The sequence below is a fragment of the Rhipicephalus sanguineus genome, chromosome 3 (assembly GCF_013339695.2).
Source record: "Rhipicephalus sanguineus isolate Rsan-2018 chromosome 3, BIME_Rsan_1.4, whole genome shotgun sequence".
Lineage (NCBI taxonomy): Eukaryota > Metazoa > Arthropoda > Arachnida > Ixodida > Ixodidae > Rhipicephalus > Rhipicephalus sanguineus.
Window position 1 is genome coordinate 35,851,573 of NC_051178.1, and position 17,067 is coordinate 35,868,639.

Consider the following 17,067-nt stretch of genomic DNA (forward strand, 5'->3'; position numbering starts at 1 on the left):
ATTTTATGGCACCACCCCTTAAGGCCTCCAAGATTTGCACACACAATCTCGGAGACTACAACGTGCTGCTCATGGCCTATTCTGAAAAACTGGTGGCACGGCATGCATGCTTGCACTTGGTTTTCCGCACCCATGCGTGATTGTCTCATATTCCGCAGTACGGACAGCACCTGTTCGTTCCTATCAAACGTCGTGGGGTGAAAATTGGTTCGCAACAATCGCACTCCAATACATTGCAGGCTAACGCGCCTTGGCGGGGACCGCATAAAAATTCGTATCACCCCAAAATTCGTACAAACAGTGACTGTATCACTGAGGTTCTACTGTACTTACCGCAAGCGCGATATACAGTAGACTCAGTAAACGGAAATCTGTTAAACCGAATTGCCGCTTAAATGCAACAACTGCCTCTAATAAGATTGGTTTCATAATTGAATTCTGCCTCCCTCTTCATCTGTCAGTAAATGGAAGTCCTGTTGAACGGAACACATTTTCTTAGTCCTTCAGGTTTCGTTTAACGAGAGTCTTACATACCCAAATGTGCTGGCGGATGGAACAACGAAAATGCTCTTATGAATGAAGCTCCATGGAGAAAACATATTTAAGAAGTGTCAGTGCATTACAGCCATTCACGTATTCTTCTACAGATGCGAGGCTAAAAAATTCGGCATTGTTCCATATAGTATATATATACCTTGCTAGTTTTCCCAGATTTCATTCTGAAAAGTTCAGAAACAGAAGTGACCGACATATTAGCGGCACGTGTGTATACCTATTACTGAATATCGCCTTAGTTAAATGCCTTGCGGCACTTAAAACGAGCTACCTGCAGCATTTCTGGAAGAGACGAAGTCAGCCAATCAATCACCGCCATACTTCATTGCCATCGATTCAGAAGTCACACGCCTCTGCGGTGAGTTCGTTTTGCAGTTGCACTGACTTGCACAACTGAAGCTGCGTTGGCACCGTACGTGGCATCGTGGCTTATTCGGGATGCACACTCGAGTGTTGTTTCATCAGAGGAATAATACCCCTGTCACACAGGGCAACTTAAGTGCACTTTGAGGTAGTGCACTTCGCCGCTAGTGTCATTTGCACGCTGTCACACAGGAACGCTTAGTGACACTTGCTGCAAAGTACACTTGCCGGCAAGTGCGTTCGCCAAACTCACTTCGCTGCGACGGAGTGTCTAGCCTCGGTAGCAGTGGCTTGCAAATAAATACGCTAATGCAAAACGTGACGATCATGGCATTTTTAAACCATTGTTCTCGTGATTAGGAATACTGCCATGTATTCAAACAAATCATAATACAACAAAAAACCTCGCTACTCTCGCCCTCGGGCAGTTTGCGGTCACGTCCGCTAGGGGGATGCGGGAGCACATGCCGTGCAATGGCCGCGTCCGTCGCGTTGTTTACTTCCTTGCACATGTGTAGGTCAGTCATTCTTTAGTCATTTGCGATGGCGTGTGCCACGGGTGCCACTTCCACGAAGACAACGTGGTTCGACGCAGAGACGCGAGTGCTCATACGCCTTTGGGAAGAGCAAATGAGTGCTGTTGCGACCGGGTATTTGGATCAATCCCACCGCTGACTCCTGTTGTCGTTCCGGTGTGTTTGGATCCGTCCCTTCTCGACAACCATGCTGTTGCTACGAGAGGGCAGCGTCGTACCCGGACTCCGTTTGGTAGCGTAGTCGAGTCTCCGGGTTGAGGAACTGATGCTAGCAAGTTGGGAAAACAATAACAAGTTTACTGACACTTTTCGTACACTCAATTACATAGTTACAAGGAAAGAGTTCAGCGACGAGCGCATTGGACGAGCCTGTTACCGAGGGCTCAGAGCCCCATTTCTCACTCAGCACCGTCGTTTTAACCCCTCAGTTTGGCTCCTCCCTCTTGATGACCACCAATCACACACACGACACCTCCCACCATGGCACAGTCCATTTCACTGTCGCGGAGGGGTCATGGCACACTAGAAGCGGCAAGAGTCCTGCGGTTGTCGACACGCAGGTAGGGGAGAAGCAGAACAGGTTCCTCGTGCTTGCCCATGCAGATCTTTTCCCGACGCAGCGAAAGGGTTGCGGAGACTCCCGTCCAAACATACCCGTCAGGTGGCTTCGGCAGCGTACCAAGCCAAGCCCAGGTGGTCCATTGTCTCCGGCATCGCCGTCCCAGACTTTGAGGCCGAGATTCTGCCCATTGTTGGTCACTCGCCGTCCCAGGAATTTCGTTTCCAGGAAGGATACAGGTGTTCTAGCAGCGTGAGAACACCTCGTCCGCCGATTCTCTTGGTCAGTGCTTCGCCACCGACAGCCGGTCATAACAGCCTCCTCCCTCGCCAGTGGAGAAACGGAGGGTAGCAGCCATCGCTGCTGCTCGAAGGGTCGACGAAATTCGCCACCGTTGAATGTCCAAAGCTCGTCTTCGCTTGAAGCATTGTCTGGTCAGTTGCAACCCAAATTCAGCGGCCTCTCTGAAACTCAACCACATGCAGAGCAAGCACTCGGCCGCCTCCGAGTAAACCAGGCCAAAAGAGGGTTGGTAAACAAATTTTCATTATTAGCTTTATACGAAAAGCTGACACTCAAAACTCTCAGGACTCACTTATGCTGAGAAGCCAAACGTGCTACATTACTCAAACAATCAAATAGTTGCACGAGAAAAAAAAAAAACCTCAAATATCAATTTCGAAACATTGGAAGAGCACCCCAGACTCGCTTAGAAAGAGCGGCTAAGCGCGTCAGCGTTTCCACTCAAATTTTGCCCTTCTTATCCTTAATGTCGAAAAGATATTACCTAAAAATCAAGCTCCACCTCAGAAGGTGACTGTTCTTAGATGTCGCGGTTTGCAGCCAGGCAAGGGGATAACGGTCCGTATCTACGCTGAATTTGACGCCTCCGAGATTACACTGCAACTAATGAATGGCCCACACAATGCAAGCGCACTCCCTTTCTGAAGCGCAGTACGCCATCTCTCGAGAACTCAATTTTCGGCTCAAGTAGAGCACGGGATGTTCATTACCTTCGTCATCCCTCTAAGATTGAACGGCACCTAGGCCTCGATCGTTCACATAGCTCTGGGTCGAAATCCTGAGCTCGCAAAACCGGACGGTTAATCAGTACCGCCTTCACGCTTAAGAAGGCAGCTTCCTTCTTTTCATCTTAGACTACCTTCGCCTGTTCTATCCCGCGAAGAACATCGGTCAAGGGGTGGCCAACGATGAATAAACTCCCGATGCAAAGACTGCATTCCAGCGAGCCCCAAAACGCCCCTTCGTCCTTCTTTGTTTTGGGCCGTGGATAGTCTGCTACTCCTGAGCTCTTAAGCTCATTAGGTTTCCTAAAACCTAGGCCTACGCCGTGACCTAAATAGTCTACGATTGCTCTTTAAAACCGACCTTCTCATCCTTTACAGTCAGAACCCCAACGAAAGGTTCGACCGCGTCTCATTCCCCTGAACGATCGCTAACCTCTCAACGTCAGGAAAAGCTTAATGATCCGCTCCAGTGATCACCTGATAACTTATTCCTTCACAAGAAAAAGAACAAAACATAACGGGATAAACACTGTCTTCTAACAGGTTCATTCTGTTAAAGCTACTTGCCCATGCCAACGCCTCTGATAAAAACCACTGTGCTCTCCTGAGCGCCTCAATTACTCTCAATCCTATAGCGTTGCAAAAGACAAAGTACAACTAACCCTTCACCTAATCCCTCTTAGTTCTTCTGAAAGCTTAACCTTACGTTACGTTACAACACGCATTGAACAAAAAAAAAAATAACCCCAGGTGTAATACACTTCAAAAAAACACCTCAAACATTTGCATTGGTTTTATGCTAAAACCTTGCACGAAATGCCTGTCAATCCAACTAGCGCGTAACGAAAACTGCACCGCTCAGTGCCAAACTCATTTCAGAAACTGATGCAGATATCTCTCCTCAAATGCTTATTCACCCCAAATCGACATGTGAGTGAACGCATACGATATCGCACATAACCTTTCAAAACTACAAAAATTACAAGTTTCGCGCAAAAAAACACCTTCATCCTAATGATTAAAAGAAAACTTCGATGCTCTCTTCAGCCCTTACTACTGCGCGGGTTTTCTTCTTAAAACTTTACACCGCATCTAGTAACCAAAAAAATTAAACTGGCTGAATTCTGCATTCCTAACAAAACAATGAGTAATCCTAGTTTGCACGCACCTGCAAACCTACTCGAACTGACCGTTGCTCTTCTCAATTAGATTCGCTTGAATCGTACCCGATGGGGCCGCGGTCCAGCCGGCTTTCTAGCTCGCCAGAGGCTACAACATGCACGAGCTATCAGCGGTATTCTACAGTCACGCTTCATTCGGCACTTCGGCCGGCTCCCCTCAGGAAGGCGAATGGAACGCCAGAAACGGGGGGGGAAACCCTGTCCATTCTCCCTTTGTGCTCGCCTCCGCGCGGTGCTTTGTTACCCGCCGTACACTGGTCTTTCGACTTTGACTAGGACCCAGGTGCTTTCCCGAAACTGTCAATCTCAACCTCGCCTTCCGTCGTGGGAGCGCACCTTGCTTTCTCCCTCTGCGCCTCTCGCGCTGCTTCCGGCTGAATGAATGCCTCAAGTTACGTTTCCGCAAACTGTCCTGTGGCCTACTCTTTTGTCTTTTTCGCGCCGGGTTGGGACCTTTCTTAAGCTTACTCTGTGCCGAATGCTTCCGCCGCTTTCTTTTTCTGCGTTTTCGGCAAACACCCTTTCCCTCGACGCCTTCACCCTCGCTTCGGGTTGCGACATGCGGAGCCATGCAGCTCGTTGGTGTTTCCGCTACACCTTCTTTCTCGCTTACACCTCTCGAATTCTCCGCCACGTCGGACTGTCGGGCCACATTATCTGCGTCAGCGCTGATAAAATCTAAACCTGTGCCCTCACCGACGGTATCGCCGAACCCTTTAAGCGTCACGTCCTTGCTATTGTTAGCCACCACGCTAACAGTCTTTACGTTTGACGATTCCGAATCGTCCTCTCGAGGCACGAGGAAGGTTTCCAGCTTCTCCTTGAGCCCATCAGGGCGGCTGGCACAAACCTCGTCCACGCCAGGAACGTCTTTCGGAATTGTCCCTAACTCTAGATCGGCCAAGGCCTCATTCTCAACCTGCTCTGCTTTCATGCTCTTTTGAAACGCCGGGCCTTTCTCTGGCGCGATCTCGCCAACGGCGACCTGTCGCTCGTTGTTCTCAGGAGAAGGATCCCTTAGCATGCTTCTTTTGCTTTCCTCTCTCCTACCAGCTATTCCGAATCTCCGGAATAAAGATGCCTTAATTACATCGTAGTTGTCCGCGTCCTTCTCACTGAGTCGCGTAACAACCTCAACTGCCTCACTGGGCAGAACTGACAATAACCCCTGAGACCAAGTGTCTCGCTCAAAAGACAGTTCTTCACACATTTGTTCAAATTCTGCAAGATATAGGCCGATATCCCCTGATACCACATATGGCTGCATATACCTTGACATCTTGAACTCTGCCTTCTTGTTGAGAAGAGGTACCACTCGCTGGGGACAACTGCCCGACCTCTTACTCAACCTTAGGAGTTCTACCTTGACTTCTAGTTTGCGGAGCTCACGCCACCTTTCCTCCCTTTCACGCTTACGCCTCTTTTCTTCCCTTTCGAATTCTGCGTGGCGTTCCTCTCTTTCACGCTCACGCCTCTTTTCTTCCCTTTCGAATTCTGCGTGGCGTTCCTCTCTTTCACGCTCGCGCCTCTTTTCTTCCCTTTCGAATTCTGCGTGGCGTTCCTCTCTTTCTCGCTGTCTGAGCTGCTTTCTTCACAGAGCTCCTCATCATCGGCCCCCAAATCAATGATTGCCTGTATGATTAGGGATTTTCCTGCCAAACCCTTCGTATCGATCCCCAATTCCTCACACAACAGCAACAAGTCCGGCTCCTGCAGCTTCTGTAAATCCATGATCGTCCCGAGTGCCCGCTACTTCCAAAATAACTATCCGAGAGTACGTAACCCTGAGTCTCTCGGCAAAGTTATCTACCAGTTCTGAAACCCTCGTTTAGAACCTGGTCCACATCAAAGGAAAAGCCAAGCACTCACCCACACGTGATCGATGTCTCGAGACAGCTGCATTCCCTTAGGCCGACTGTTGTTGTCGCTTGTAGCTTCAGATCCCAGCGCTGATCACCAGTTGTTGCGACCGGGTATTTGGATCAATCCCACTGCTGACTCCTGTTGTCGTTCCGGTGTGTTTGGATCCGTCCCTTCTCGACAACCATGCTGTTGCTACGAGAGGGCAGCGTCGTACCCGGACTCCGTTTGGTAGCGTAGTCGAGTCTCCGGGTTGAGGAACTGATGCTAGCAAGTTGGGAAAACAATAACAAGTTTACTGACACTTTTCGTACACTCAATTACATAGTTACAAGGAAAGAGTTCAGCGACGAGCGCATTGGATGAGCCTGTTACCGAGGGCTCAGAGCCCCATTTCTCACTCAGCACCGTCGTTTTAACCCCTCAGTTTGGCTCCTCCCTCTTGATGACCACCAATCACACACACGACACCTCCCACCATGGCACAGTCCATTTCACTGTCGCGGAGGGGTCATGGCACACTTGAAGCGGCAAGAGTCCTGCGGTTGTCGACACGCAGGTGGGGGAGAAGCAGAACAGGTTCCTCGTGCTTGCCCATGCAGATCTTTTCCCGACGCAGCGAAAGGGTTGCGGAGACTCCCGTCCAAACATACCCGTCAGGTGGCTTCGGCAGCGTACCAAGCCAAGCCCAGGTGGTCCATTGTCTCCGGCATCGCCGTCCCAGACTTTGAGGCCGAGATTCTGCCCATTGTTGGTCACTCGCCGTCCCAGGAATTTCGTTTCCAGGAAGGATACAGGTCAGGGTGTCTACCGAGTTGACATTTCTAAATTCCCTGAGTTTTCCAGGTTTTCCTTGAGTGTTTTTGCTAAAATTCCCTGAGTGAAACAGAACTTTGTTTTATGTCAAGATGGGTAGAGACCATATCGCTCGGTGATGTCACTCTCTAAGACGCATGTTAGAAAATGAAAACGACTTCATCTCATTTGAATGGTACACAGAACAGATAAACGTCAATATAGCGAAGTTGGTAAAAGCGGCAACTCACTTCGTTATATCGAAACTTCGTTAAACTGAAATTCGACCTTTCATGCAAGGCATAGTTACTGAAGGATTAATCTTAAACTGAAAATACCACAAGAATGCTCGACTAATATGGCAACATAAAAAAAAACTTTTTATTTTTTGCGTGAAAAAAAACCAGTTTTGTTGAGCCTGAGATGCAGCAATCACAATTAGATGTCTTGCCAGAGTGTCCCATGTAAAGACGAAACAAATGCGGGTTTAATGCACTGTGGAATTGTGCTTGTTCTGCTGCTGCGGGTTGTTGTCAAATCCTCGCGCGTTGCCCAGAGCAATGCAATGCCTTTGCTATCATGTTGGCCAACCGAACCATTTGCTCTCCACGGACGCACAACATCGAAAACCATCCCACGTTAAAAAAAAAGAGTCACAGTTTCACCGCGAGAGCAAAATAGTAAATCCGATGGAAACAAAGAGGAATTTTATAGGAATATAGGCTAGCAGCTCGCTCCTTCAGGAAACGCAGCCGCTGCACTAAGAGAAGTGCCCTATCTATGGCTCAGGGGCGGATTCAGGTACATAATGGGGGGGAGGGGGGGGGTACAAAGGCTGAAGCCAACGCTCAGCAGTGCATTTTGGTGGGTCACGCATATTTACAACAGCCCAGAGGGGATTATGGCGGTGCCTAGAAAGCCTTCGTTGGAAATGTGCATAGGGAAGCTGGAAAGGGTAGAGCAATGAGAGGTAGAGAGCAGGGACAAGATTCTCTTTACCCCTTTTGGACAATGGCAGGCAAAGCAACCTGACTAAGGGGGCAAACTCGACAAGCAGCCTGACAAAGGAGGTGGACAACAGGCACTGAAGGGAGGGGGCGGGGGCTAGCTTAGGGGGGGGGGGGGGGATCGCCGCTACCGCCCCCCCCCCCCCCGGGATCTGCCACTGCTATGGCTTCAACGGAAGTTTTGCAATTAGAGCACAACACCTACAAAGGTATGAGCCGGCTGCTGATCCCCACCAAAAATACCGCTGCGCACGCGACCACGCCCGCTGGTACAAAGTACGCACTTCCTGTCGGACTCACGCAGCCCCCCCCCCCCCAACCTTCCCAACGCGCTGGCTCCTATCTCCATGTGCTCATCGCGCGAATGAGACGGTCGGCTCGTTTCATCTCTGCTTAAGCCCCGTTCGTCGGCAGCGCTCGCGCACTTTCACTCGCACATGGAGCATACGACGCGCGGGGTGATGTAATCGCGATTTGGACTTGAGAAGGAAGATCATGGCGAAGGCGAAAAATTCGCGGAGTGTCTATATAATTGCTATCGCAAAAAAAAAGCAATATAGCTGCGGGCTAAGATCGCATGAAAGCACGGCAACAGCCTGAATTACGGCACATCCGATTATGGTGGAAATGTTAGTGTTTTCCGACATCGCGCGCCGAATCGAGCATATGGGACCCGTGCCGGTGTCGCGAATTTCGGTCGCCGCTATGCCATGGCTCTGAAAAGTTTTGTAATTCGGCTTTGTAGCAAACATCCACGTGGTGTGGCTGGTAATTGAGAGCTGCAGCCCCCAAAAATTTCAGTCGACTGCCTAAAACTTGTTTCAGCAGTGCCCTCATCGGAAAAAAAAGAAAGAAAAAAGCTTTCACTTGCTGTGAATGGGCCCGTTAGTTACGCTAGCTCTCGCCTGGAAATTTATTCTATTCTTCACGGAGTCCTAAATAGCATCTTTGAAGCTCGGGATCAAAGCGAGTGAGCTCTCCGATAACAGCCAACAAGCGTCTTTTTTCTCGCCGATCGGGATGTCTTCGACGAGGGTGGCGATGCGGGCTTGTTGGTTGGTCGTACTTGAATGAGTTGAGCGCATACGAGGACACGGACAGAAGGAAGAGACGTACACACACTGGCGCTACTTTTTTCAACACTTTTGCGTAGTCTATCAAGGCCTAAGCTCTTGCACATTTTCACTGCTCTTGCCTTGACTTTGGCCAAGGAAACATTGTTGTGCTCGTTAAACACTTCCGACACCGCTTTGCATGCTTTTTCGTTAAAACAACTGCGCGAGAAGACGGCAAAGCCGCCTTCTTTATCGGCCGGTATTACACAGAGAGAATGTTCTTGAAGGTAGGAGCACGCGCGTTTCACAGGAAGTCTAGAAGCTGATGGTTTGTAGCGGAGCAACACGTCAACTCCCTCCGAGTTGATTCTCGGCTCTCGCCGTCTTCTCGCGCAGTTGTTTTAACGAAAAAGCATGCAAAGCGGTGTCGGAAGTGTTTAACGAGCACAACAATGTTTCCTTGGCCAAAGTCAAGGCAAGAGCAGTGAAAATGTGCAAGAGCTTAGGCCTTGATAGACTACGCAAAAGTGTTGAAAAAAGTAGCGCCAGTGTGTGTACGTCTCTTCCTTCTGTCCGTGTCCTCGTATGCACTCAACCCATTCAAGCACGGGATGGCTTGCCAGATACGAGCCTTCTCGAAGACATCCGCTTCCTGCACGATCGCGATCGCTTGCAAGATAACTCAAGCTCGTTACATCTACTGCTACCGCTTCTACAACTAATCATGCTTGTTACTTGACACGCGGCGATCACAAAAAACACCATATCGGGCGCTAACGCACAGCACGCGCGAGAAAGATTACAGAACTACACCGCGTACTCACAGAACACCCTGACAACATTGCGCGATACGATGTGTCGTGGTTTGCGGTTCCCGCATGCCACGCATTAGCCGGATTCTCTCCCACTTCACCGCTCCGAAGGCGATGACTGCATCGAGGTGCGCCACTTCCCCGCAGTCGCAGCGGCCGTTTGATTTGAAAAATGCGTTCACAAAATATCGAGCAAGCGCTACCGCGACTTTCGTCGCCTTTCAATAAAGTTACGGTGGATTTTCCCTGATGGGAGCACAATTTCCCTGAGTTTTCCCTGAGAATTTCCAGACTACCCAAAATCCCTGAGAATTCCCGGTTTTCCCGGTTTTCCCGGTCGGTAGACACCCTGCAGGTGTTCTAGCAGCGTGAGAACACCTCGTCCGCCGATTCTCTTGGTCAGTGCTTCGCCACCGACAGCCGGTCATAACAGTGCTGCCAAAACACGCTCCAAACGCCCGTCACCACTACGCGTCCCTTCTGCACCGGAGTCCGCCATTTTTGTTTTCGATTCGTCTTTGATGTCTCATGTCTCGGCTCGTGATGACCAATGATGTTATGCGGTTGTAATATTTACTTCATTAGCGCGCAAAGTTTATTGTAAATCGTGTCCATGCCTCTAATACGCTATTAAACAGCGAGCATTTCCAAAAATAACAAATATATGTTCCGCTATTAAACCACTAATTGCCACTGCCATCATTTCCAAAGCACACTTCTCTTTCTCGTGTAGCAGCGCGCCGCCAAAGTGATACCTTGTGAGCGTAAGTGCACTCGCTCAAAAGGACACTAAGTTTGCCAGTGTGACCGAGGTATTATTCTACGTCCGTAGTTGTGACTTTGGTGGCCCCAAGATCAAGCAGCACTTGTTCTGACACACCGGCGGTGCTACTGCCATTGATAGACACCGCCACCTGGCGCAGTTTGGCACAACTTACGCTGATTTAATCAGAATGTCGCAGTAAATCCAATTTGGTGCACTTTGGTGCAAGAGTGGAATCATTAAGGATGCGGTGCAGTGCCCCTTCACCAATAAACAACTCACTAGGCCCATGCAGACCACATCCAATACCAGGTGAAGGAACTTCACCAAGCTTCATCTTGTAACACATGTACATAAAGTTGTCCAATGAGACCATAGAGAGCGCTGCTAATGTCAGATAGACTGAAAACTTCCCAAGCCATACCTTGGGGTCGCTAGGGTCAGCCCACTTGAGCAGTTCTGCGTAGACACGGTTGAGGTCGGCCACTGTAGGGCCTTGGTCATCTGTCGTGGTGACTGCTGCGGTGGACTGTGGTGCATCTGAGCTGGCACTGTCAGTGGCTGGCTGAGGCGACCCAGCAGGGGGGGGGCTGGCAGGCTGTCCATCACCGGAGCCTCGGCCAGCCTCCTGTCGCATGAGGAAGATCTCGCACAGGGCAGCACCCTTGCGCGTCAGAGCCTCCACCGTTTGCGCCTTCTGCTTCTCCTGCCTGCAAAAATGCTCTCCACTGCTTTACAGAGTCTCCTCTTACGTCACTGCATGCTCGTTCAAAGCTCTGGCTTATTAAAATCACTTCTGCAAAGCCAAAGGTGTCAGTCTGCTGCGCTGAGTTTGATTCCTTAAAATTCTGACTGAAGTTCAACAAACTCAACATAATTTATACAGTAAAAGCTCATTATTTTGCATTTACTTAATTCAAGCTTTTTGATAATTTGAACAAAGTTGCATGGCCCTGCCAAGCTCCACAGAACTGTACATAATAAAAAACTCATTAACCGCATCTGCCATGGTTAATTTGAACTACACGCCACCATGTCCAGCTCTGGTACTGGTGGTCACTTTACCCGCTATGCGATAGGCGGGCCGACTTGTGAGCCACCATAATCATCATCCTCCGAAAACTATTGTAATCAATTGCCACATCAACGACAGTGCCCTCGAACCTCGAAGTTCATTCTCTGTGGTTGAAAACACTTCATGCCTGACATATAGATTCATTTTTTGAGCTACCGTAAAATTTCAAGCAAGCACCCCTACCCAAAAGCCCCTTCCCTCTCCTCTTTGCACCCCAATCATGCACCGACCGCATCCACGCAACACTGGCCTGCTTGAATCTCACCCAATCCTGCTTAGCAGCCATATCTCCAAGTGCGTGCACCTCAAATTTGTCATAAAAATTTGATTTTTTCCCCCGCATAATGATGACACCCCAAACTTAGCGCGAGACACCCATGACTGTTTTCAGGGTCCCACAAGCAAAACCATGGCCTTCAAGATCTGTATTCTAAGAGGATGCCTATGGCGACGTAATCAACGCAGGCACCTGAGATCTGTGGCAACTTGGCTCATCATTAGAGAGGCTTCAATCTTCAGTCTTCTTGGGTTGCCATCGCGTTTCGTGTGTTTGTGAGCTGTCGTTATAATGTGCTATGCCAGGAACAAGAGTGAGAAAGTTTCGACTTGAGGAGGGGTTCCTCTGTTCATAGATTCAGCCAAATTTTAAACTGCGCAAAGAAGACAGGACAAAAACAGCAGCACAGGTGCACACATGAAGTGCATCTGCGCTTCATGTGTGCATCTGTGCTGCTGTTTTCTTTGTGCACCTGTGCTCCTGTCTTCTTCATAAAATTTTGCTGAATTTTACAGCAGTTGGTTGCACTGCCATCGCATTGATATCCATTGCAGCTTGTGCATGGAGGCTAGTGGTGTGTGCTAAGATGTTAGTAGCTGCCTCCGGCTGTTCTTGCTGCTATGGCGTAATTCTCTCTATGCAATCGGTGTGCCATTCAAGTACGATTAACCCCTTGAGGGTTTTCGCCGTACATGTACGGCAGAAGCTTCCTGGTACCAAAGGGTTTTTGTCGTACATGTACGGCATAGCGTTTGTTTTTAAAACGCGCGCCTTTTTCGGTCATTTCTCTTGCTTGGCCTGTGCTGCCACACTTCGGGAATACGTGGAATTTTTTTCATGTGCCGATGTCTCTCCGTTGTTGCTTTTTTTTTATGCTTTGCAAAACGGCGCACCGGCGGCGTGATTGGTTTCAAACGCGCGCCTTCTTCAATCAGTTGTCTTGCTTGGAATGTGCTGCCACGCTTCGGGGATATGTGGAATTTTTTTCATGTGCCGATGTCTCTCCGTAGTTTTTGTTTTTTTGCTTTCCAAAGAGGCGCGGCGGCTTTCATTGCGCATTAGAACGCGCGCAAGCGGTCCGGCTGGTTTTGGTTTCGTCCTTTGGGTGGTTTTCGCTTCTTGCGCCCGCGAAGCTGATGGCTGTTTGGTTTCTAATCTCTCAAAGGGTGACCGCTTGTTACACTCTCATTTATTGCTCCCAGGGGCGCGATTACATCTGTTTCCGTGCAGCGCTAAATCACACAAACAATGCCGCCGTGATTGCGTTTCCTGTTTTGAGGTCTTGGAAAAACTAACCACGTCTTGTTGGCGATAAGGCGAAGGATTACTGTAGCTTTTTCACTCGTTTAGCTTTCCGGACGGACGCACAACCATAGAGTTTTCTTCCGTGCGTTCACTGACGCAGTTCGCTTATGCTATGGAAGCGCACGCCAGTTGCTCTGCTGCCGGTGAGTTGAGCAGCGATTCTTCCGATGCGGACTATTCCCCAAGTGCCAAATCAGGATCTGATTCATTGGATTTCAGTGTTTCAGACGAGGATTTTTCGACGAGTTCAGACTCCGACGATGATCAAGGAGCGACATCTGAAAAGCGTGCGCGGCGAGCCATGCTTCAAAGACTATCACACGCTGAAAAGTTTTTAGTGGGGCTCTTCGATTTTCGGACTTCTGGCAGTTCTCTGGCAGCCAGAGATAGCCAGGGGGTCAGTCAGCAAGTTCCGGTCGGGACAGGAAGCAGCGTCTTGGTCACCTGTGTGGGAAGCCCGAGACAACCTGAAGCTGCCCCAAGATTACAATATCGAACGCTGGGACAGCCAGCGTAAATGTAAACAAACGCTACCGCCGTGGCAGCAAACAAAACTTTGCGCCGTGTGCGCGTTGGTTTTTCTGCATTGCCCGCTTGAAAATATGTGGCTAGGTTTGCTGACGAGCTAAAGTGATATTCTCGAGCATACGGATTTCGGATACGATCACGTACGTTCTCAAAATCGTGCGCAACTCGCCCCGTCCGCGAACAAAACAGCCAGCTGGCGCACGGCGCCACGAAAGCGATGCAAGGTGAGCTACCGCGCCGCTAACGGCTTAACCAGCTCACGTCTGCTTAGTACGTGTAACAGTCGCTGCACAACACGACGCGAAAATCTCGCGAAAGTGATCGTGTCCCCAAAAGAGCTCGAGGATATATCGCGTACTACGTCGCACACACGCGTTGACCAGCTTGCGTTTTGTCATAACTTGAGACATGCGGCGGTATGGGTACCACGAGTGCGCGTTATATCTAAAATAAACTTCTGTGTGACGCGTCTTCGACTCGTTTTGGCAGATGTTGCCTGAGCCTCTTTCCCAATCCTAAGTGGCACTCCAAAAATCTCATGTACTAGCTCAGCTTTTATTTGAGCTACTAGGTGATAACCGCGTACATACTGCATGGAATTATTACTAAGAGGTGGAAAAAGACAAAGCCGACGATGAAATAAGCAACAAAAGGATGTATACATTTCTGAATTCATCTTCGTTTTTTTACATCGACGCGTCGTAGCATAACATAATACCATACCTCGTATACTGGCCCGTAGATCGAAGTACGCTCGCACGCCGTTCGCGACCAACGAGGATAACACAAAAAACAATGTCGCGATCGCTTTTATTCGATCAGTGCATTTTACCAACATCAAAGATCTAGTTGAAATAGTAAAGTTCTTACGGGGTTTACGCACGCAAACATACAACGGAGCGAAATAGGTAGTTCGATCACAATCGTCTCTGCTAGATGCACATAAAGCACACACGACACCCACAATCGAAACTAAGGAAAAATAATCTCGAAAGGGGTCTCCATGCGTTCGCACGAACGTGTACACAACTTTTGGGACATGTGCACGACGCAGTTAGAATCGTTAGAATGCGACAGTTCGCCGCGTTGTTCACGGAAGGAAACTTCACGGGACACATAAGAAAAGCAATAAACATTAGCTCCAAATGCTCGCCGCCACTCGTAATCGCGCCATCTCGCACGGCGGAACGGCGCCGAGCGGCCCGAGCGTAAGGACAAGCAAAGGTGTAGTCCGCAAGCGCCCGCATTGCAATCCGTCAAGTCCTCACAAAGATGGCGGCGAGCGCGTATCGTCTCTTTTCGGCGTCTGCTAGCCCGAAACCTTCCACAGAGCTTCCACGACTAAATTGTCCTGGAAGGTTCTGGCGACCCTCGGGCGCCCCGCGGGTCGCCAGAACCGTCCAACCCGAGAAAAACGAACGCCAACCGGAAGTGCACCGCGGGGGGGTCGGAGCAACCCGAGAAAAACGAGCGCGCTCTGGCTGGCTCTGGCAGCCCGCGGGTAGCCAGAAGTGGAAAATCGAAGAGCCCCAGTGTTAGAGCACGAACATTTGTAACCGGAAAAGTACTCTGGTGCGCTTATTTTTGTATGTCTATGAGCTATGTCTAATACAATGCACAATTTTTATTTATAAAAAACTGTTAAGCTGTTTTTTTGAGGATTTTGCTTGATTTTATATGAATAAACCATGTGTATATAACAAAAATGATTTTTCGTCACTTTACAGTCCCTAAAAAAATTTTATACAACTTTTTTCTGAAATAGAATCGTCTGAAGTATTTATTTCAGCAATAAAAAAATTACACATTTTTGGACTGGATTTCGCAAAAAAATTCGACCCTCAAAGGGTTAAAGGTTATTTGCTTACATTTCTTGGCAAATCAATGGCACTTTGACCCTCCCACTCTCCCTCTTTACCTACAGCGATTTTCATGATGATGATGATGATGATATGTTGTTTATTGGCACAAAAACCATATGGTGGCCAAAGAGCGCCAGGAGATAACAAATGTGAACACTGGTTATGTTAAGTGGCTGTATACGGGCCTAAAATTCTGCGCACTAAAGGCAGGTAAAACATACAAGTATTAAAATCATGAGCGACGTGAAATGTGTGCAGAAAGGATCAATGATAAAAAGGTCGTGATAATAAAACTATGGAGATATGTCATCAGCACGAACGCCTCGTCAACGCCCTTGAGTCCAAGGGCCGCGAGGCAGGTGCTTTCTTTATGTAGCAACTGCAGCAGTGACCTCTGTTCAGAGGTCGTGCTATAGATTGCCTGTGGATATCACATGAAAACTGCACACATCCTTTAAAAACACAAACAATGATTCATGTTTAAAAATCGGATCCCTAACGACAAACATCGATGTATGAAGTGGTACTTGCTGTCGGTAGGGTAACGAAAAGTGTTTCCTTCTAAGACTGCCTAATTCTTTACATTGGATTAAAATGTGAAGCACGGGAAGTGGTTCACCACATTTCTCACACATGGTGGATCACCACCAGACAGAAGGTATGCATGTGTGCTGCGTGTCCTGTTGTGTTACATATGTGTGGCGTGACTTCGATAATGGCGGCCAATTACCAAGATGCGGCTTGACAACGTGTAGTTTATTTTGTGTGTGCCTATCCCATGATCTCTGCCAATAATCCCTGAGCTTTCGTTTTAGAAATATAATAATTGTTGGGGTTTAACGTCCCAAAACCACGATATGATTATGAGAGACACCATAGTGGAGGGCTCGGAAATCTCGACCACCTGGGGTTCTTTAACGTGCACCTAAATCTAAGTACACGAGCCCCAAGCATTTTCGTCTCCATCGAAAATGTAACCACCACGGCCAGGATTTGATCCTGTGACCTGCGGGTCAGCAGTCGAGCACCATAACCACTAGACCACCGTGGCGGGTCTCGTTTTAGAAATGGTTTTAGGTCTAGTGTAGAGACAGGTATGCCTGTATCGGCAGCGTTTTCACTGATGGATGCAGCTAGCTGGCCCGCCAAGACGTTTCCTTGGATCGCGCTATGACCTGGCACCCAGCACACTACGACAAGTGTGCAGAGCGAGACAAGGACAGGGTTTTTGTGTTTACAGTGGAACTTCGATTATACGTCCCCCGGTCCTGCGACGACCCGCGTTTTACGACGAATTGGCTTGGTCCCGGCAAAACCCCCATAGAAATAATGTATTAAAAACCTCAATTGTACGACGCAATTTTACGCCGGCCCCGCCTCGTACGACGCTTTGCTGGACTGTCCGAGAAAAAAAAAGACCTACGATGACGCGGGCTGGCACGCAAACACACTGCGGCCGGGCGAAAAAAGTCGGGAAACCGAGGAACCGAGTTCGTATCCGCGCTG

The 17,067-nt window shown here is 49.0% G+C and overlaps 1 protein-coding gene across 1 annotated transcript in view; it reads right to left on the reverse strand.

Annotated features, from left to right (window-relative positions):
- The window catches only part of LOC119386556 (tripeptidyl-peptidase 2), a 218,980-nt gene that overhangs the window by 17,924 nt on the left and 183,989 nt on the right, over positions 1–17,067 (reverse strand). The window contains exon 27 of the mRNA XM_037653838.2: positions 10,939–11,224. Coding sequence (XP_037509766.1) covers positions 10,939–11,224 — 286 coding nt within the window. The remainder of the gene's footprint in view (positions 1–10,938; positions 11,225–17,067) is intronic.